Below are 22,402 nucleotides of genomic sequence, written 5' to 3' on the forward strand. Positions count from 1 at the left end.
TGGATTACAAAAGTTTAACATCTTCATGAGACATTCAATTAATGCTGGCCTTAATTTGGTCGAGTTAGAGACATTCTTGCTGAAATAGTAGAAAGTGCATAATTAAATATATTGTAGGAAGAAAAATAATGTTAATGGATATTAAAATAGTGCGTAAAGTGTATACCTGATTGAATTCTCTCTGTTAGTTATCTCATTAGCTGTATCATGGATATACAACTGACAGAACTTTGGTTTCTCTTTCCTCTTAGGAATCAAAGAACCAATTAAGTGATAATTTTCACCATGTAGTTGGAATACGGGTGGACCACGACCCTTGTTTATATCGTAATTTATCTTTCCACCAATAGATGTAAATGAAAACATCATGTTATAAGCTCTGATATTCTCACGAAAATGGCGACAAATTTCATCATCACTCGAGAAGAGATATATCAAAAATGGAGGAGGTTGGTTAAGTAAGGGTAGCTTCACTTTACCCTGCAAACAACATATAGTAAATTTATATGTTGCACTCTTCTTCTTTTTCTGAATTCGTTCATTAAACCACATCTTTGCTTTGCAGTGTATGCATTCATACATCGGATCTCCATCATCATAATATCCTGAGGTAATACAACATTCGACATAATTAAAAATTTAGTCCTGATAAGAATCTAACTGAAAAAGGATATATAGAAGTGTAATGTTAGAGATATAACCATTTCCCAATATAACAGGTTTACGTTCATGATCATAATCATCTGCTATAGTATCAGTTCCATTAGGCCTTTCGTTAAACTTAATCCCTTTCATTAAACGTGTCCTGTTATGTCTAGCCTTTCGCTGTGTCTCGAACAAAGATTTAGATAGTTGATTTTTTCTTTGTGTATCAATGATTTTATCAACAGAAGAGTTCCACCACATAATGACTTAGATTGAGAGTTAAGGTAACACTAATATGAATTCAACGATAAGATAATTTAAAACTAAGTTAAAAAACTTATAATTTGAATAGGATAAGGATACATGACTTCTCTATTCCTTCAACAGTGTGTGAGCTTGTTGCATTCCTGTTTGTATTTTCTGGTGAAAACACATAACAATACATTTTAAATTAAAACAAATGTTAAATTTTAATTAATATACATAATTTAGATATTAATACAGATCAGAAAACTTACTGGGACCGATATGTACTGGTTTAGGAAGATCAGAATGAAGCGGTTGTGAAGAAGGATTTGATCGAGACTTACTACCAACAGATGGTGGCGTCACATACGTTTGATTCGAGGTTGCCAATTCAGATATGTTACTAACAATTGATGTAAGGATCCTATCTGATAATACAATTCAAAAACAAACAATGAGTTAATAATTTAAATAGATTAAATTTATAAATTCATTATACTATTAGTTAATGAAATTATTCTTACTTGGCTGTAAAGGTACAGATTTAGGAATACCAGAATCTAGCCTCCGTGAATTAGGAATTCTTCGAGCTTTGCTAACAACCGATGGGGGTGTCGCATATGTAATATTAGAGGTAGTGGTTTCTTGTCTATTAGTATCACTTGATGATTGGATACCAGTACCATGAATATCATTGCTTGCTAGGTTTAGATCAGGAATTGTTGTATTACGTTTTGCAAATTTAGGCCGTGACAATTGAGTTTCAGATAAAATTCGACCAAACCTAAGGCCTGAAAACAAATATATATGTTATTATTAAATATATTAACAAATTTGTTTAATATATGTAAAAGCAAGAATTAAAAATGGTAGTTGATATATAGGTAACCCGTTTCTTCAGAAGATGGTGAGCATTGCAAAGGTCTCTTTACAGGTGGCCTGTTTTCTTTTTCTGAACTTGGTAATGCTACATGAAGGAAAAGTGAAGAACACACATAAAATATATAAGATAATTCATAAAACGATTTATAAAATATAACATAGTTCACATACACTGTTGATTTTGAGGTGTGTTTGACTGTATTCCTAAACAACCAGGATTGCTGAAATCTGTAAGAATTTCATTTATGTAATTAAATAAATAAAACAACACACTATTAAAAGAATGTGAAGTATACAAAATTAAGATTAAAGCAAAAAATAAATAAAAACTCACATGAAGTAGATATGTCTGATGTAATCCGACTTGAACTCCTCACAAAATCATTTTAATTGCTTAAATCTCTAAAAATCATATCAAAAGCACCAGAAATAGGTTTTGCTGATTGTGATTGACTGGTAGATGCGATCTTCTGTTTTTTAGTAGTTTGGTTCTCATAATTTTCGTTTACATGCCGATTTTTCTTTGAACTATGCATTGCATAAGAAGGTGAACATACATTCAAATAGATGTAAATGTTAACACGAAGAACGCGATGAAGCGGAAAAGTTTATTTATATAAAATAGTAGTTGTTTGTTATAAAATTCAAATTAAAGGTGATCCCTTATGAATAGGAAAACAAATATTCTACATTTAAATTCATATATCTAAATCCACAATTATAGATAATAAATATAGAGAAAGAATCAATTTATATGAATTAATAGTTATTTGTTATAACATTCAAATTAAATGTGATCCCTTATGATTAGGAGAGCAAATATTCTACATTTAAAATTCATATATCTAAATCCATAAATATAGATAATAAATTTAGAGAAAGAATCAATTTAGTTACAAATTGCCAAACTTAAAAGGATAAATATAGTTAAGTAAAGTAAGTAATACTGTTAAAAGACATAAGTTTTAATATATTATCCATATACGTGATAATTGATGACTTTGTTTTCGGTTAGTAGTTATTGGTATTTTTGGATGTATATATTCGTATAAGTATATATAATTTGTTACAAATAAATCAAATTTCCATTTAGAAATAAATAATATAGACTACATTAGAATTTGATTATAAGCTAATGATGTTTGTATAGTATTTAATATATAAGTGATGATATCATTTGAATGATGATCATACAATGTTCAAAGAAAAATTATAAAATTATTAAAAGACTTCATACATTAACAAAATACTAACAGTAATGAACGAAATCAAAATATTCTTAAAAAATAACCATCCGATTACAAAATTTAAATGAAGAAGCAAAGTTCAATAAAAAATAACGATAAATGAAACAATACTACAGACGGATAAACGCATCACAAAGTAGTTCCAATAACTGATTTCGGTTCTTAAATCATGGCTTCTCTGTTTTCACGGTCTTAAGCGGTAGAGTACTTTGATTAGTCTGAACAGTTTTCTCATCCTTACACTTCTTCTTTGCAGCTGAATACTCATCAGTATCCTTAATCACTTCCAACTTTTCATTGCTTTTGCGTTTAGAAGTAGGTGTAATTTCAGCATCATCATCATCCATAATCATTAAAGGAACCTATAACATATTAAATAATCTGTAAGAATGAAAGCAATTTGTTTATAATAGTAAACATGAATGTAATAAATCAGAATAAATAAATATACCTTTTCATCAAGAGCATTGTGAGCTTTTTCCTCTATCTTGATACTTGGAGTGCTCTATGAAATGTGAAAGTAATGTATGGTAAGCAATAAAGAATTAGTTTATACAGAATAAGTGTAATCAAAATGTTATAACTGTACCTGAGGAGTAGAGATTTCAGAAAACTCCTTAACCACATCACTTTGTGTAATTATACTGATGACCTTGTATGTGTCACTATTGAAAACCACATTTGAGCTTGCAATTGCAATCTTGAATAGAAACGTTTTACCACAAATATTGCTCAAAGTTAAGGGCAAGATATCAGGATCCTGAATCTAAACAAATAGGAATTTAATAAATTTTAAATAGATCAAATAAAATACTGTCATGGACAAATGCAGTATAAATATGAACCTCATTAACAGACTGAGTTAACTGAGCAGCAGTTTGGTTTACAACTTCTTTTGCCTCTTGGTCAAATAAAAGGAATTTAGTTTCTCTAGTATTATCCATGACACGGAAAGTCAACATAAACCTATCATAATTTGAAATAGTATAAGTTAAAATTAATAAAAGGTTAAAACTTTACTATAACACAAATACAATAACAGACTTACGATGGATAAACATTCTCAACATCCTCATTGCATTTTTTGCACTGCCACAATTGTTTCTTAAATGTTTTCCCAGGATACAGTTCTTTTAAGTAATCCATATCATGAGGGAGAACCTTTTTAGAACAGGCTCCGCATGACATGTAATACCAACCAAACTCAGTGTCAATAGACATAATTGTGGCCATATTGTAACACATTTGACAACCTTGAAAATTAATAATGATATTAGAATCAAATATATGTTATAAAAATTGAACTGACATAATATATAATTACCTCAGAAGCAGCAATAATTTCGCTAATAGTCCTTCGAGGACTATGCAAGAAGAAATCGTCCCTTACTGATACAGAATTGACAATAGTCAACTGATTTGGATGAGTATAGGTCAGGGTTAAACCATCTTTTGGCAATCTGTGTAAATTAGATTACATAATATTTAGAATATAAAACTTGATAAATAAATAAAATTATGAATATAATTAGTTTTACCTCTCTTTAAAAGCCAAACTCTCTGGGAAGACTGGATCAGTAATAACCATTGAACAGTTGTAGCAATTGCCAACACTCCAAACACCTTGATAAAGTTTTAACTTTCCAAACCGCAAAACAGCAACAATCACAGCATCATTAGCATGTTGAGCCACACTTTCAAGATTTTCAGCGAATTGTCCCCAAAGAACACAATTAAGTCGAACATTTCTACATTGAAAACGATAAAGGAAATTGAGGAAAAGGATAATATGCACAAATCTCCAATATATAGAGCATTAGTGTTAGATTAGTAAGGTAAATGCTAACTCTGTATCACGGATCTCCATAGAAAGCCTCTTTGTCTGTCTCTTTCCAACATTCAAGATCTCCACATCCCCAATACTCACAATTTGTCCAATAGCATCTAAAATAAAAGAAATTATATTAGTACTTTATAATTACGCAAACAAACTATATATCAAATAAATAATTTAGTAATTAAACAAACTTGCCTATCAAGAAATCTGGATTCATTTTGCCTTCGTGAATATCACTAAACTTGACAAACTTGAAACCTAAGATTCTTGGATCCATTTCTTCTGCCGGTTTGACAGATGTAGTTGATGCGAAAAGGATTTTGTAAACGTGAGGGCTGGTCCTGAACTTACCACCGTTATGAGCCACTTGAAAATTTGTGATAATTCTAGAGGCACCTTCCTCTAACAGATTTTCATTTTTCTTGATGAACTCCTTCTTCAAAGTTACATGCATGGTTTGATTCTGTGTATATATAAAAGAATATGCATACTTTAAAGATACATAGGTTTGAATAAAAATGAAAATAAATGAAAACAGTCGTGAAATATATAGATTAGTACAAAACCTCAAAAGTAACATAGATAGTATACCTTCTCATCAACAACAACCATTTCCAACGTCTTTATACCATTCAAATATTGTTTCCAGACCTTCAATATCTTCACGTAAACTCTCCATTGAGTTTTGAAGGGCTTCACGGAATAGAGATCGGTGAAAGAAGACATAATAGCAAAAATAAATTTGATATTCAGAAATTTATTGAAAGGTGAGGGAGGATGAACTATTGGAGAAACGTATACCTATATATATACGGTATTGAGAGAACATGGTAGAGCTAGGTTAAATATTTCAAATTTAGAATTTTCTTCTTGTTAATATAATCCAAGGATCGCGGTTATTTTCGTTTAGGAATAAATATATATCTTCCGCAATTTGAGTAACCAATATGGATGTATATTAGTTGTTTTGAAATTGCAGAAGCTTTAGGTTGAGATTTTAAAATTTAGAAATGCGTAAATATATAGATACTTACTTAATCTGTTGAAAGTTTTAATTATTATAAATAAAGTTTGAAAACATGTATCTAGGAAAATATTACGTTTCGAAAATATAGGAACCAAAGAATTCAATGTAGAATATGCCAAAATATAGAAACTTACTTAATCCGTTTGAATTTTAAAATATTGCTATTAGTTGTTTAGGAATTTCCTCTAGGAATATATTAATCTTTAGAAATTATAGGAACGAAAGAATTTAATGTTGAATATTCGAAAATATTTTAAAATATATGAAGAAAACGTGTTTGAAAAATTTATTGCAGTTAAATGTGATTTAAGAAATAACGGTCTGTTTGGCTATAGAGATAGTAGAAGAATTAAAATTAAACGAATTAATAATGTAGTTAAATACCAACTTTAATCCTAGAGCTGCCAAATATCCAATAGTGCTTCCACTTTAATATATTGGAGATTGACCAATTCAACATTTGACTAACCTTTGCTCGTTGAATAAAAGAAAACAAAAGCATCTGTACTACTAAAATATTATCTAGTTTTCCATTAAAAAAATTATCTAGTTACTTTACTAATATTGTTGTTAAATTAAAAATTGTCAAAATAATTATAGTTTATAATATGATAACAGGATTTGACTTGTTCTACTAAAAGGTAAAAAGTAGGAACACAGACTAATACTAGACACGATCCAATCAGACATAAACAAGCAAGATTTGATAGAGGGGCGTAAATATAAAAGGTAAAAACATTTACGAACCAAAACAAGTTTGTACTAACTCCAGAGGTAGGAATATAAATAACCAAAAAAACGCCCATTAAACAGAGAATCTTCAAAAGCCTCTCTCACAGTTTTTCTCTTCTGCTCTGTAGTAACCTTTTTCTCTAAAAGAAAAAAAAAACCGAAAAAAGAACTCCCTAAGAGATTTACCCAAAAGATTCCAAAAGCAAAAGGCAACAGAAGCTTCATCAAGCCTCCAAGCATTACATACGAGGAAACAAAAGACCAAGAGTTTTCAGACAAACATCTTTACATGTCTGTGAAGAGCAGAGATTTATATATATATAAACTTGTAGCAACTCTACTGTCAATGCATTTGTCGCGGGAGAGCACGGGAACGAACAGGTGTCTTTGAGGGACTCACCCTGCAAATCCAAACCCATCAAAAATACAATAATGTTAAGATTGAATAACAAGAGTTAGAAAGAGTGTGTTAAGAGTTGGTTTGTTCTTGGACCTTATCGGTAAAGAACCAAGAAGAACGCCACTGCAGTTGAGAGCAGCTATTGCGCTTTCAGCCTGCGGAAGAGTAAAGATCAATACTTTGAATCTCAATTCTTTAATACAACCGTTAAATAGATGTGCTTTTTTAACAAGTTTTAATAAAGATCAGGTCCAAAATACAGTCTCAGCAAGATATTCTTGAATTGTATCAAGTAGACTCATCAATGAAATCAATACTTACCATGACAAACTCAACGAAACCGATTCTAGTTGGATGATGATAATCTCCGAGCAGCCTGAGACGGTACACTTCTCCACACACAGCCTCGAAAAAGAGCTTTATCTCTGATTGAGTGACCTGTTGAATGGTGAAAACTAATCAAAGTTAGTTTACTTTTTGAGTTTCAGAATAGCTTGAGCAAAGGAAACCTCACCTTCTTGTCGATATTAGTGCAGTAGATAGTTCTCGCACACATCTCACGCTCATCTTCAGTCTAGCAAACCAACAAAAAAGGACAAGAAGTCAACGTCTTGACTCTTGAAGTCTAGAGAGTCATAACTTTACTTTCACAAAATGTGATGAAAATCCAAGAAAAATTCTCACCCTTGGCAAAAATGTCGGGTTAACCGGCGCAATAGCTGTTTTAGACGGCATAACTTTCACAGGATAAAATCCCAGCATCGTCCCGGACAAATTCAACGCAGCTTTTGCACCCACTACAAGTTCCCAAATTGTCCAAAAACCATTTAATCAACCATTTACAGGCATTTTCCAAACACAGACTACATAATGAAACTAATGATAATACCTTCATCGGTGAACTCGATGAAAGCAAACCGAAGTACTGAGTTGGGGTCACCGCAGATGCGACAGTCAACAACCTAAATAACAAAACAGTCAACACACAGAAAAAAAACACCACCGAACAAAGATGAACCTTGAAGAAGTTACTTATATAAACCTGTCCAAAGCCGATAAACAAACCAGCAAGCTGCTCCTCAGTGACCTGACCCAAAAAATATGATAGTGTATAGGTAAGAATATAGTAAAACCGAGAAGAACCATTGAAGAAAAAAAAGGTGGAAGCTTTTTGAAACCTGTTGGTCAATATCAGACACATAGACAGTTCTTCGAATGATCTCTTCACGCTGAGCCATACTTGTCCGCGGATTCATCTTCCTTTTCCCTTGTGGTCCGAACGACTTCTTCTGTTTCAAATAACAGAAAACAAAAAAAAAACTCAAATCAAATCATTTTGCAGAAGATTTTCATGAAGCAGAGCAGCCAAAACAAGAACATACTAAGATTTAATCGCAAGAGACAAAAGGTGAGAAATTTAAACTTAGAAAAGAACAAAGAAGACACAAGAAAAGAAGACACAATGGACCAAGTTTAAACAAACAACCTACGAACAATCACAAGAGACAAGAGACGTGTCTTACCCGTCGAAAACCGCCGTCCTCGTTGCCGGGGAAATATCCAGCAGCACCAAAGCCATTTTCACGAAATAAAGAGAAACCGACGGGGAAGAAACCACCGTTAACGCCGTTAAAACCGTTAGCCGCTTGCTTATTCAGTGAAGGAGGAACAAACTCTTCAGCCATGGGATTAAGCTTTGACAAAAGCTCGTGGAGCTCTCTCATCTCACGCTTGAAGCTCTCTCCATCGTCGGATCTCGCCAGGTGTGATCCGATCTCACCGTGAGTTCCATTTTCACCGTGATCGTTGTTAGAAGAGCCTCCTGATTCTTGACTGGTGACGGAAGACGGCGGCGACGGCGAGATCATACTAGCTTCCGTATCAGCTCCAACGCTCTCAACGACCGCCATGATCAAAGATTCGGTAAATCGCAAAATACCCAGAAACAAAAATCGGATTTTTCGGGGAACTCACGATCAAGTAACACGAATTGAAGGAACAAAACGAAAAGGGAACAGTAGCATAAAGGGTTCTATAAGAAGGAGCCACCAAGAGAGAGAAGAAGGAAGAGGACAAAAGAGTAATAAACCAGAGGATTAGTGGTAATTAATTTTGTTTCTATGAGAAAGATTAGCGAGGTTCGTTGGGAAAATGAACAGGATTAAGCAGAAGATTAAATCCCAAATTTGATTTTTGTTTTTACCGTGGTGAAAAAGGTAAAGCGATCGAAAAAAGATCACGCTTTTAGTGTCCCTCTCTCTCTTTTTCTGCTATTTTCAGACAAAATCGTAGAATCTACAACTCTATATTATAGGAAAAATAATTAAAATATGTACTAATTTATTTGTCATCATTATATTTACGTCACTAAAACCAAATACAGAGTATAATAAATTTATGACATAAAAAGAACCAGACTTTAGTTGCATTTGAAGATGATATGATATATAAGTAATCTATAAGGTTGCACTCATGTAAACAAATCAAATCAATAGTTGGAGGTTGGGATTAACGTAATGATATAGCAGATCAAAGAGTAAAATAACACATGGCACAAAAATGAATGCACATACAGTTTTTCGTGTATAAAATATTTTCGTATTCAATAGTCAATAGGCTTTAACAATTAGTCACATTACTATAGATGAGAATATAAACTGTTTTCAATAGTGTATCTGTTTTCCTTAAAAGGTATAAATTTAAATATTATTTAAGGTCTAGTTTTTAAATTAATTCATTTTCATTGTTTTGTTATAAATTAAAAATTTAATAAACTTTTCTAATTAACGTTTACATATGCGTGACATAGCTTTTTGATATATTTTCAAAGTATTTTGTACGTAGTTTTATTCCCTCAACCAGTAGTTCTACGGTTTTATGATTGAATGATTTTTTTTCCTTTTGTTTTTTAGTTACAATTTTATATACTTTTAATCAACCTAATTGATAACTTTTAACCGCACATTTATGCTTAACCGATTGTATAATTGTTCTTTTTCAATATTAGTAAAGACTTTCTTTTCTTTTATTTTTTGCATTTTCGTTGACTACGTACATCTATTCCCCGAAATTGGTTTCTATATATATTATCTTCAGATATTTGGAAATTACTATTCCACAATCGCACAACGTTAACTATCTGTATTATTATCAATATATTTTTTTTCAAACCCTTTGTGTACTTTTCTGAAATCCAAGGAGCAAGAAAGTGTAATTTTTTTAAAAAAAGAAACAAAGCGTAAAAAGTAGAATTGTCTAAACGGATAAACATGGGTTAAACCACAACATTACTTGCCGACAAAAAAGAAGCCATTGACAATGACACTACATGTTTCGGAATTATCCAACTTCTGATAAACCCATGACTCTTTGATTATTCACCTTTCTAACAGCAAGTAAATAATATAAATTTACTCTGTAGCTTAACCAAAATAACCAACGCATCTGTACGGTGGTGGAAGGCAGAGTTACCAGCTTCACCACCTACTTTAGTGATTCGTTACAGCTATAAAGATACGCCAAAGCTCACTTTAATCTTTTCTCGGAACTATAAGAATAAAAGAGAGATTCTATATAGCATCGCCGATCAATTGGCTATTTCATATGTCATCCTACTTAATTTGAAGTTTAGTTTTCCCAAAATTATGGTTTAATTTCGTACAAAAAGGTGTATAGTTTGGTGTGAATGATAGAGAGGTACCCTAAAATACACCATGAAACAAGTTTTACTTCCAAAAGTACAAAAATATTAGATAAAGGAAATGTCTTAATTGTTTAGTAAGGGTTAAATCATTTAGGAACACTTCATAAACCTATGATTTATGAATCTTCAAAGTTGTTTTATTAATGCTGAGTTAAATTCACCTGGCATGCGGAGATCAAAACCATCCATTGTTTTGTGTTTGTACACATGTTTCATGCATGCAAATGTAGACCATGTAATAGAATATCAAACTATACTAAATTATCTTAGCTATATATATATGTGAGTTGATGATATAGTTAATTAATTTATGATTTAATGAGATCATACATTTACATAATGATCTTTTAAAACAGTAGATTATTATTTTATCAAAACTCGTTAGTTTCTTATACTAATCAAAATTTATATACCAAAATGCTGAAAACCCGTGAACTTGTGTGTTGTGTCTGACTGTCTGTGCTCTGTTTTTAGAATATTCCTTTACCATGGTACATTTTAAAATTGTGCTGCCTAATTATATTATTCTATCCACCCAATAGCTACCAAACTCTTGTCTTGTAGTATTATTTTTCGGAAATCGAATCGTAGTTTACATTTTTGTTTCCCTAGCAACCACCGAAATACCAAATCTCTCTCTTTTTTTTTTTTTGCTTCACCAAATCTCATTTAATGGTGGTACTTTTCTCCTTCGAAAGTTCCGAAATATTTTCTTTCTTAATATACTCAGTCTATTAAGAAAAAAAGAGAGTGGCGAATTTTAAATTGCAAATTACTTAATTTTTTTTTGTTTTGTTTTAAGTATCAGATTTTATAATTCTAGGTAAACGTTACATAATAAGATGATTGATTTCCTTAATCTTTACACTCTTTACATTTTTCCCCCAAGATCTCCTTACACTTAATTTAAGATAGAAAACAAATTTCGTAGAAAAAGAGCAAGAAAGCAGAAAAAGAACAGAAGAAAGCAAAATCCATCTTGTAAGCCCGGCCCATAATTTCACTAAGCCCATAAAGTATCGATGAACGTAATTAGTGGAAATCTATCATCTTCGTTTGAAGAATCCTCCTCCTTTCTCATCTTCAAGAAGCTCCATTCAAAAAATCGGAGTCGAGATTCATCGATACATGTCGAGATTGATTCTCCATTTGCAATCTCGAGTACTGCTATCTTCATTGTTGAGCCCTTAAGCTTTGAGTCATGAATACAGAATGCGATTTCAGTTATCCCTAGTGGTTTTCGTTTCTCCACGTTTAGAAGATACGAATTTGGGTTTGTAAAGCTTCGAACTTTAGAGCGATTCTGGGTAAATTGGTGAACTGATCGGAAAATTGTGCATTTGGGTTTCCTCTATTTTTCTTGTAACCGATTTTGTGATTTGCGATTATGAAACCGCTCGAGGATTGGGTCGATGGATCTTGGACCGTGGATTGTGTCTGTGGTGTGAATTTCGACGATGGTAAAGAGATGGTGAATTGTGATGAATGTGGTGTTTGGGTACACACAAGGTGCTCTCGTTACGTTAAAGGAAATGATCTATTCGCTTGTCACAAGTGCAAGATCAAACACAGTGATTCTGCTGCTATGTTATTAAAAATGGAGAATCTCTCTGCTCGAAATCAGACTGTTCACATGAACCGAGGTTTCAGGGCATGTACAGAGATTCCCATTGAAGAAAGGGTTCATGTACAAGGAGTTCCAGGTGGAGATTTGGCTGTGTTTGAACGGTTTTCGTCGGTTTTCTCTCGTCAGCTTTGGAAGTCTAGTGGTTATGTGCCTAAGAAGTTTAGGTTTCAGTATAGCGAGTTTCCGTGTTGGGATGATCAGAAGGAGAATGCAAGTGAGATTGACGTTCAAGAAGATGCTTGTGCTGAAGTTTTGTTATCTATGTCGAAAGAAAACGATGTAGCCGATGTTGTGGTTGAGAAGCTTGGTGCTAAAGACAGTAGAAGAAGTTTGGTTTCTAGAGGAATTGAGATTAACAGAGAGAAGAGATTGCTCTGTTCTTTGAGTGCACATAAGGGTAGAAAAGATGATTCTGAAGATCGTTTAAAGAAGAAGGTTAAAGTTGGAGACAAAGAGAAAGGAGATGATAAGAATGGCCACACAGTTTTTGGCCCTTACAATGCTATTAAAAGGCTTTGATTTGGAATGGGTCAAGTTTTTCTTTTGTTCTCAATTTTCTTCCAAATCATTAGCATTTCGATTTAAAACTAGCAATCAAGAACCTCATGAGGGTAAAGATCCACAAGGGCTATTTAAAGACGTTGGGAGGGTAAAGCGTGAGAAGGTCCAAGGAAACTAAATTCGAAGAATCCATTGATAGATAATATTTCAGTTGATTGCTCCAAGGAACAGCAATTTCCTCAGGAGCATGAAAGAAGAAGTCGTCTATAGTTTCCAATGGTGCTTAAGAGCTCTGCTTGTGTCCTCAAGGCTCAAAGATAAACACAATGAGGGTACCTTTCAATGCTTAGGCTTCTAACTTTTCTCTAGTTTAGAATCTTACGCATATATTCAATTCTAACCACAAGGGTACATGATAACATTTGTCTTTGCAGTCAAGCTGAGAATGTTTTTTGACTTGAGCTACTACTCGAACCTTGAACAATTTGATGTGTAATCAAAAGATCCAAAAGGTCTCTGTTTTGTTGTATAATCACAGTTTAAACGGATCGACCAAATCCTTGATTTTTTTTAAAGACTCCTTTAACGTTCTTTTTCGAAGAAAATAATCTTCTTTTTATTTGCGTTAAAGAAACTAGATGGTCTCTTTGAGAATATATTGATATTGTTTTCTTCTAGTCTAACTCTAGACTTATACAATGTTCTAACACACAATTCCTTGCGAATGATCCTGTAAAAATGGTGTTGTGTTGAAGTTGAAATCCTTGATTGAATAGAAGAGAAAGCAGATATCGGTGAAAAAGAAAAGAAAGAAGAAGCACAGATTGTCGTAGAAAGAAGATTGGGCCTTACATCTCACTAGGCCACAAGTGCAAGTGGGCCTACGCTTATCTGTATCAGCCCAAGAGAATAAACCAAGTCAGTTAAGGAATAACTAAGTCTAGTTAAATAAATTAGTAGTTAAGAGCAGGTAGAATGGTTGATGTTTAAAGAAGAGTTTGCTTGTTAAATCAGTCTAGAAAACTAGGAGTATGGTGTAGTAGAAGTTGTTATGTCTAGAGATCATTAGACCAAGATTATTGCAGTCCCTTACATGGGTCTCTTAGGCATTTTGACAATTAAAAGAAATAGAAAAAGCCCATAAAATACAAGGAACATCTCTTATTCTGCGACTTAAAGGACGTCTCTTGTGAGACAGGTGTCAAAACACGAGTGGAAAAGAAAATGTGAGAGAAAAAATTATTGGGGCCAAAGTTGAGTCGAGCAAAATTTGGTTTTTAGGTCGGCTAAACATTTTCTTCTCCTTGACCATATCGCCGAAGCGATTTTTCTTTTCTCATCTCCGTCGCCTTCTCCGGCGACGAGCAATCAGCTTCGCCGTCGCCTTCTCCGCCGTTTTCAAAGTCTATAATCAAATGTAAGTTTGTGTTGTTCGTGTTGTTTTTGTGTAAAAATGTATAATTAAATAATTATCTTTATTTTAATTAATATTTTTTTTTTAAGAAACCCAAAAGGGTAGTTAGCAATGGACCTTCAAAAATAATGGGTTTCTTACAAATATTTCTTAGCCCAAAACAATTCTTAAATAATGCTAAAAAATACATAAGAGTATTTAGCAATAATCATGCTTTTAGAGCAGCTCCAACCCTGAGACCTTCTTTGGGTATCTTCGAATTTTTTTTTGTAATTTTTTTTTCAATTCTGAAGGACTCCACCATCTAAACCCCTCCAACCCTGATACCCGTTTTAAGGTATCATATGAATAAAATAATAATAATATTATTATTTTTTTTGAAATTTTGAAAATTTCAAAAATAATATTTGTTAAACTATATTACATAAAACATAAGTAATATGGAAAGACATGATTTATTGAAGTACATATTTTATAAATTTTAATAAAACATACAAATTTTATTCTAAAGTGGTGTTCCCCAAATTTATGCCAAATATGTTCCACTAAATCATCCTTCAATTGTTGGTGAATTTCGCTATCTCGAACTTCATTTCGAATGCCGATCATATTGCCCATATTTGATGCCATATGTGTTGAATAACCCATATCTACTTGTGAAGTTCTGTTTCCTTCACCTTGTTCGAATTCAGATAGATTGTATTGAGTGTTGGTAGCTTGTTCGTCTTCTACTATCATATTGTGTAATATGATACATGCTCTCATAACTTTTCATATCTTTTCTTTATCCCACATAAGTGCTGGATTTTTGACAATAGCAAATTGGGCTTGCAAGACTCTGAAAGCTCTTTCGACATCTTTTCGTACAGATTCTTGGCATTTAGCAAATAAAGAATCTTTATCACCTTGGGGAAGAGGAATAGATTTGAAAAATGTTACCCATTTTGGATATATACCGTTTGTGACGTAATATGCTAGACGATAGTTGTGTCCGTTGACAGAGAACCTGATTTTTGGAGCTTTACCTTGTAATATGTTATCAAAAACAGGTGAGCGATCAAGGACATTGATATCATTTAAAGTACCTGGAGGTCCAAAAAAGGCATGCCAAAACCAAAGATTGTATGATGCTACGACCTCTAAGATAATTGTCGGTTTTCCTGAACCCCGCGTATATTGCCCTTTCCAAGCAGTGGGGCAATTTTTCCACTTCCAATACATACAATTGATGCTGCCAATCATCCCGGGAAATCCGCGTATCTCTCCAACATGAAGTAGCCGTTGAAGATTTTCTTGTGTGGGTCTTCTTAGGTATTCATCCCCGAACACATATATTATTCCTTGGGTGAAATTTTCCAAGCATGAGATTGCTGTACTTTCACCGAGCCGGAGGTATTCGTCAACTGCATCATCGGGACTACCGTATGCCATCATACAGATTGCGGCTGTACATTTTTGTAGTCCAGATAGACTAAGCCTTCCGACAGCATCTCTCCTTTGTTGAAAAAAGGAACTTCTTCTGAGAGTCAATCAACAATACACATGAACAATGTCTTGTTCATTTTAAAACGGCGGCGAAACAAATGATGAGGGTAAGTAGCATATTCGCTGAAGTAGTCGTTCCATAGACGGATATGGTTTTGTTCGCGTTGTCTTTCAATATATGCTCTTTTCTTCTTCTTTGGTTTGGGTGCTGATTGATGCTCAAGGAAAGTGTTCAAAGCATTGTCAAAATGATGATCAAATATTTCATCAAAAGTTTCATCAAAAGTGTCATCAAGAAAAGCAGTGGAAAAATTGTTAGAAGAAGATGCCATGTGTGGCTAGAAATAAAGAGAAAGGAGATGGAGAATTTGAGTTTGGTTTTGTAAATACAAAGATAGTTTATGTAGATTTTTTATTTTTGATAAGGAAATAACAAAATGGATATGAATAACTCGTGAGAGAAAGGAGAGTGATTTTGATGCAAATAACAAAATGGATATGAAACAAAGAGAAAGGAGAGTGATTTTGAAACGATAGAAGAGTGCAAAGATAAGTGAGCAACGATATAACATTATATAGAAAGATGCAAATCAAGTCATGTGGTTTACAAAGACAGAGAAATATGTGGTTACAAACACGAAATAAAGCTTATGGTTTACAATCAATATCTGCATACATGTAAGAGAACATGTGGCGTACAACACAAAGTTACAAAACAAAGAGGACCCCATCCTAACTTGCAAACAAATCACGGGCTAGATAAGCACATGGAGCCTTGATTCCTTATCCGCCTAGTCTTCAAGTTTGTTTAGGAACTGCAAAACAAGGAATAGACAATGTTATCCAAATAATACAAATAAAATGCAATGTTATCCAACGAATACAAATGAAAGGCAATGCAAGTACACGAACCTTTAATACACTAAACGAACTTCATTTAATTAACGTTCAACAAACAAACATCAACAAAACAAAGTTCAGGGTTAGCAATGACTTAAAACTCACGTTATTCCAAAATGGCAGCAATGAGTTTGTCCTTCAACTCAAGTTCAGTAGCAGAAAGTGGCTCCGATTTGATAAGGAGTTTCTCAAGCAAGTTTTGCTTTGAGATCTTATCTTTCCTTTCCAAGTCCACTTTCTTAATCTCCCACATACCCTGTAAGTCCGACAAGGCCTTTCATTATCTATAGCAGCCGCTCAAGTTGGACTGTTCTTTTGCTCTTAGCTGCAGCTTTTGCAGCTTTCACACCAGGCGGTCGTTGAGTTTTCTCTCCACCTCCTGATGTTTCCTCTCCACAGCTTTCCGGCGTTGAGTTTGGTGTCTGAGCAGCACCTTCTTCGCACTTTCTATGCTTAACCCTTTCAGCATCTCTTACAGTGGTGGCTGAAGTCCACTTTTGATCATACCGAAGTTCCCTCCAAGCATGCTCAAGACCAAACTTAAAGCCGTGATCGTTGAGGAAGATCTGGTGTGCAGCTTTCATTAAGTCATTGTCGTTTTGGCTGGATCTTTTCTCTTTAACGGCAGCCTCGTAGCAGCCAACGAACTTGCACACTTGGTCGTTGAGTCTACTCCACCTTTGCTTGCAGTGATTGGAATCTCTATCTGGATAGTCAGCCAACTTCCGACTAGAGTTGAAATAAGACGTGATGCGCGACCAGAATGCACCAGCTCTTTGCTCATTAGCCACCACTGGATCTTTGCTGGTGTTCAACCAAGAAGAGATGAGCACGAGGTCTTCTACTGGGGTCCACTGCCTCTGCACTTTGCAATCTTCAACTGCAACCGGTGGGTCATCCGAGTACTGAGTACTAAACATAGGGAGTTGGGATGATCCTATCTCTATGTTCGGGGAAAAAGGAAAAATATATTCTTCTTGGCTTGTTAAGAGGTTTACAAACCCCTGAGGATTACCAAATGGGTTCTGAGAGGCCATATGGATTCGGAGAATGTTTAGAGTTTGCTGATTCTGGAGAAGAGTATTAAGAATTTTTATTGTTTAAAGAATTGGTGCTACGGTTTTATAATACGAGGTTAATTGTAAAAGCTTTTTTAGCATTAAATGTTCAACCAAACTGAAATGATCGTTGAAAAGAAAGGCTTTAACTATTTCTCTAGCCACTCAGTAAACCTAACGTTAACTACCATTACTCTTTACCTAACAAACCATAATGCAATAAACAAAATCCACTTTTCACTTACCTTGCCAGCGATGATGTGTAAAACAGTCCATCTCCGCCTTCAAGTATCACCTATGGATAGCCGGTTTATTGGTAACCTCAGAAAAATATGACATAAATGTTAGCAAACAATGACATTCAATGCAAAAATAATAAATATTGAACTACTTAACAATGAATAGAAAGCATCATTACCTTGCTTCCTGATTCTCCGCACGCAGCATCTCACCTGATATCACCATAACCAAACAAGGGAATAACCATACCAAGCAATAACTGAACAATTGCAAATAGCTATACGCAATCACTAACCAAATGCCATAACCGAAACAACAACCAAACTAATACCAAGTTAATGTTCTAGCATAACACAAAGATAACACAAAGGTTCAAAGTTACAAGGAAATAGCCGCATAACACTTAGCAACTAAACACCTACTTAAACATGTAGGAAATACACGCAACAACACAAAGAAAACCTAATAACATATAGCTGTCACCTTGGTTACTCATTGCCTCCTTCAACCTCGTAACTTCCCCTTGCATCACTCTTAGATCCTCCTTCACTTCACCGATGCTCGCATCCGGACCTCTCTCAAGTCTTTCCATGTTGGTCCTTTGGGCTTTAGTCCTTCTGTCCAGAATGCCGATTTGCTCGGTCACTGCTTTGTCCCATAACTTGAAAATATGCTCTCCAGTCCCCTAGCCATAAATAAAAAAACATAAATCAATCATGTTTTGTGTTTGGACTACAAACGGTGCAAGAAAGTCGAAATTTTGTCTTACCTCTTCTAATCACGCATGACAGCTGTAGTATTGGCGGCCAGCAGTCCGTACAGCCTCAGCAGACATGCCTTCAAGCTTGATCTGTCGACCACAAAAGCACCTCTCCGGGATGCCATAGTTGGCATCTGCGTATGTGCAACTTAAGTCCTCCATTACTTCCTCATCAGAAGAGGGATCACTGTAGCTTATGGGCATCTTGTAGACATATAAGAAGAGAACGTGAACCTTATCAACATAGATTATCAACAATACATCAACTATACATACACGTACAAACAATACATCAACAAACTCGCATAAACAATACAAAGTCAAATCAAAGAATGATGTATCATAAATGTTCAATACAAACCAAACTAATTCAGTTTAAGGTTCATACTCGGTACTTGAACATACACGGTACCAAAAACAGAAGCTGCAATATAAACCAAACTAACAATTAAACAGTTCCTTAGTGAACCCCAATCAAATCATAAACACGATTACTCAAACCCGCAATTCGAAAAGACATAAAAAGACTTACAACAATTTCATTTTTGTGAAAACGATTAGTCGTCAATGTCAATGATTAAGCTTCACACACTTATTGAATCGAAAACCCCAATTTTTTAAAAATTACATATCACCAAGTTTTCCCCAAATCGATTAAACCCTAGAATCGATTTCAACAGATGGAGTAAACGATTCTTAAGCTCGCCGCTTCAGTCACCAAAACATTGTAATTGGAACCCTAAACCCCCAATTTTTATGAAACCGAACAACCCTATATTTTCCACAATTTGCTACAAACCCTAATTTCATACAAATAAGATTCTACCGAAGAGAAAAAACACAATCAAACGATTATCTTGCTCGTCGCGGCGGAGACAGTGAACCGATTTGTCGGAGAGGTACGCACCGGTGAACCGATCGATTTCGCCAGAGATTGCAGTCGTCGGTGAAGAGAATAGAAAATGAAGTGTTGTTGTCTCGCGAAAAAAATGAAAGAGGACCCAAATAAAATTAGAGTGTATGAAAAATACCACAACGAATTATGGCTTGACACATCACCAAACATACTAAAAAAACACGGGCTCATCGGGCTTGTCTGCAAGAGACGATCCTTCAAGAAAAAGGGGCTTTGAATTTTAAAAAATTGCAAAACGACCCCTCGGACCCACGGACGATGCTCTCTTGAGACTCTGTTGGAGCTGCTCTTAGGTATGAGTGCAATGAGTGCAATGACTATAAGTATAAGTATGTTGTAAATGAGAAGGAGAGAAGTATCGATTGATCCAATAACAAAATGTAGTGCTTAATGTTTTTCTCTCTAAGCTTCTTCATGTTTCCACTTGAAAAACTAAACAACAACAAAGAGTGAAACAGAGCAAGAGTTAGAGAGAAGGAGAGAGAGAAGGAGAAACAAACCTGAGTGAGAACAAGAGACAATGAAAGAGGTAAAGGTTAAGCAAACCTGAAACCTGAAAGAGAGAGAAAGAGCGATGTGAGATAGAGAGAGTGAAGAATGTCAACATGTTGCAATAAAGGTGGTCTCATATTCAAGTCTCTTGCTTTTTAAGGTTTTAAGGTGGGATTAAAGTTCATGGAGTTTTCTTATATGCTCACTTAGTGACAGTCTCATTTGTTATTGATATTTAGATCGATACAATAATCTTAGGCCTTGATGAAGAAGCCTAGTGTTTAAGATCTTAATCTCTCAACGTCAAGATATGCATTACCAAGCTTCATAGCTAGATAATAGAAAAACTAAAGGTTTTAACAATCACGGATCATGGTTTCTATCTTGCGAGATTGTGCTATCTCTTGTAGTATGACCCTCATTACCAAACTTGTAACGGAGTTGACTGGAGAGAGCGCTTCAGTGACTTTGCTGGATATTCCAAAACTGCAACACAAGAGTCTTGAGAAGCTATCTCATGCTTTTGTACAATTTTGGTGAGGTTTATATTATGAATTAAATCGCAACAAAAGAGTCTTCTAAACGTTTATACAGCGCATTTAACATTTTGGAGAAACTTTTCAAAATCTCTATAAGTAAAAGAATCATCTAAAAGTGCAAGAAGTGGCTCAGATCGCAAACGGTTCACACATCCCGAAAATGCAGATCGGTTCTTCGTGTATCTTTTAACCTGAGTGATACAAAATACTGTAATTCAACAGAAACAATAATACAAATCTCACTAAAACCATAAATTTCAACAAATATTTTATTGTAGTTGTATAAGATTAACACTAAATAAAAAACACTAATTATAGCGTTTGAGCACAATAGAGACATTATTGTTGTTAGAAAGTGTAGGAGGCTTCTGAAGCAACTCTTCAAACATATTTGCATCATCAGAGGGGATGATATATTGCAACCCTACAACCAACGTCTCAAATGTCCTTTCCTTTCCCAGCACCATTTCCATGAAGGGAGCCAATATTTTCCACACACCATCCTTATCGATACAATACGACGTCCATCGAAAGTCATAACAGATAGGAAACACCTCAAATTTTGATCTCCAACATTGATCTGGATCCAAGCCTTGTGAATCTAAATATCTGTCCAAATATTTACCCTGTAGAGCATGCATAGAAAGTTATCCCAAAGCATACTAACACAATTGTACGTTATTTTACAAAATTTTAATTCTATATATAGATTAGCCCAACAAAGCGTGTGAAGACAAATGCATGATTCTTGGAATGTTTCTACTCAGTTATAAGTTTGCATGGTCTTATCAATATACGAGAAAATAAAATATAAAAAGGTTTAGTTCTGGTAAAGATACCTTTATGTTACACTGGCACATTACGTTTGCTATTAGCTTCTTTAATCCAGGTGAATTTTGGAGTAACCTTGCTATACTAGGAATAACAGATCGAACAAGCTTAGTTTCAACAATCAAAGTTTGGACCTTGAGCGTTGGGAAAGGAACTTCACAAAGCTCGGTGAGAGATAGAATCTAGCAAAACGATGAAAATATCAGCTTAATGAATTATAATAATGAATCTCCACTGAGAACAAAAAAAAACAAGAACTAATTGCATATATGCATATAGTTTAGCAAGTCTAAACATAACTTGGCTTTAAACAGGTGCTTATATATGCATAGTTTGGCTTTAAATGTTCGTAAAAAAATCAGTGACTCTGCCTGGGACATAGAAAGTTTTAGCCCTTAATTAGAGAATGCAAGAAATGGTGAACATAGGTACCTGAAGAAATATTCGCCAAAGAGTAAGCCTCTCTACGTTTTGCAATTTTGCTAACATAAATGATTTGAATAAAAGCAGCGTTCAAGGAAAAATCATGGTCATCAATAATGTCAATGTCAAAGTTAGCTTCAGACAAAGAGGAGACATCCACTAAACTACATGGTGCCATGGTTGACAATATCAAATTATGGATGTGTGGCGCTACAATCTCGATTAGTCTTTGATCCTCATAAGACCTAAACGTTCCTGAGCCGCGATCTATTAATTCCAATGTTCTAAGACTGGGTGATCTACTTAGATCAAGAGGCTCAAGTAAACCACGAAACCATAACAATCTCAAGGTTTTGAGAATTGGACAACCAGAGAGAAGTTTTTCAATAGATTCATCATGAAGACAACAAGAACACAATGTCAAATTCTTCAGGGATTTCCAAGACACTGTGCATCTGGGAATCATATCAACATGCATGCGTAGTTCCCTAAAGGAG

At 34.4% G+C, this 22,402-nt stretch overlaps 3 protein-coding genes across 4 annotated transcripts; 1 reads left to right on the forward strand and 2 right to left on the reverse strand.

Moving 5' to 3' along the window:
* Positions 1 to 3,187: 3,187 nt before the first annotated feature.
* Positions 3,188 to 5,583, reverse strand: LOC18015285 (replication protein A 70 kDa DNA-binding subunit E). The gene is made up of 10 exons (XM_024154521.1): positions 5,449 to 5,583; positions 5,053 to 5,320; positions 4,868 to 4,964; positions 4,559 to 4,768; positions 4,345 to 4,480; positions 4,069 to 4,181; positions 3,866 to 3,986; positions 3,610 to 3,786; positions 3,472 to 3,525; positions 3,188 to 3,382 (listed from the first exon to the last, which is right to left on the reverse strand). Exons 1-10 carry the CDS (start codon positions 5,581 to 5,583, stop codon positions 3,188 to 3,190), a joined length of 1,506 nt encoding a protein of 501 aa, XP_024010289.1.
* Positions 5,584 to 6,586: 1,003 nt separating this feature from the next.
* Positions 6,587 to 9,020, reverse strand: LOC18015297 (polyadenylate-binding protein-interacting protein 12). Of its 2 annotated transcripts, none has more exons than XM_006396967.2 (9): positions 8,540 to 9,020; positions 8,195 to 8,305; positions 8,059 to 8,103; positions 7,906 to 7,978; positions 7,701 to 7,813; positions 7,531 to 7,590; positions 7,338 to 7,454; positions 7,110 to 7,171; positions 6,587 to 7,017 (listed from the first exon to the last, which is right to left on the reverse strand). In XM_006396967.2, exons 1-9 carry the CDS (start codon positions 8,924 to 8,926, stop codon positions 6,960 to 6,962), a joined length of 1,026 nt encoding a protein of 341 aa, XP_006397030.1. In that variant the 5' UTR covers positions 8,927 to 9,020; the 3' UTR covers positions 6,587 to 6,959. The 2 variants fall into 2 exon arrangements, with proteins under 2 accessions (XP_006397030.1, XP_024010126.1); XM_024154358.1 differs by having other exon boundaries at positions 8,195 to 8,302; positions 8,540 to 9,005.
* Positions 9,021 to 11,809: 2,789 nt separating this feature from the next.
* LOC18015298 (histone-lysine N-methyltransferase 2E) lies at positions 11,810 to 13,316 on the forward strand. The gene has a single exon (XM_006396968.2). The coding sequence runs from the start codon at positions 12,107 to 12,109 to the stop codon at positions 12,863 to 12,865; it is 759 nt and encodes a 252-aa protein (XP_006397031.2). The 5' UTR covers positions 11,810 to 12,106; the 3' UTR covers positions 12,866 to 13,316.
* The last annotated feature ends 9,086 nt before the right edge of the window (positions 13,317 to 22,402 follow it).

Source organism: Eutrema salsugineum, unplaced genomic scaffold, assembly GCF_000478725.1.
Source record: "Eutrema salsugineum unplaced genomic scaffold, Eutsalg1_0 scaffold_3, whole genome shotgun sequence".
In the NCBI taxonomy this organism is placed as follows: Eukaryota; Viridiplantae; Streptophyta; class Magnoliopsida; order Brassicales; family Brassicaceae; genus Eutrema; species Eutrema salsugineum.

Excerpts from the sequence above, each read along its gene's own strand:
- LOC18015285 (XM_024154521.1), bottom strand. The coding sequence starts at position 5,583 with ATGTCTTCTTTCACCGATCTCTATTCCGTGAAGCCCTTCAAAACTCAA. Across the intron at positions 4,769-4,867 it reads ATGGAGATCCGTGATACAGA|AAATGTTCGACTTAATTGTG; the intron begins GTTAGCATTTAC and ends TTTTCAATGTAG. Across the intron at positions 3,787-3,865 it reads TAACTCAGTCTGTTAATGAG|ATTCAGGATCCTGATATCTT; the intron begins GTTCATATTTAT and ends CTATTTGTTTAG.
- LOC18015297 (XM_006396967.2), bottom strand. The coding sequence starts at position 8,926 with ATGGCGGTCGTTGAGAGCGTTGGAGCTGATACGGAAGCTAGTATGATC. Across the intron at positions 7,591-7,700 it reads ACCCGACATTTTTGCCAAGG|ACTGAAGATGAGCGTGAGAT; the intron begins GTGAGAATTTTT and ends TTGGTTTGCTAG. Across the intron at positions 7,172-7,337 it reads GTTTCGTTGAGTTTGTCATG|GCTGAAAGCGCAATAGCTGC; the intron begins GTAAGTATTGAT and ends ACTCTTCCGCAG.
- LOC18015298 (XM_006396968.2), top strand. The coding sequence starts at position 12,107 with ATGAAACCGCTCGAGGATTGGGTCGATGGATCTTGGACCGTGGATTGT.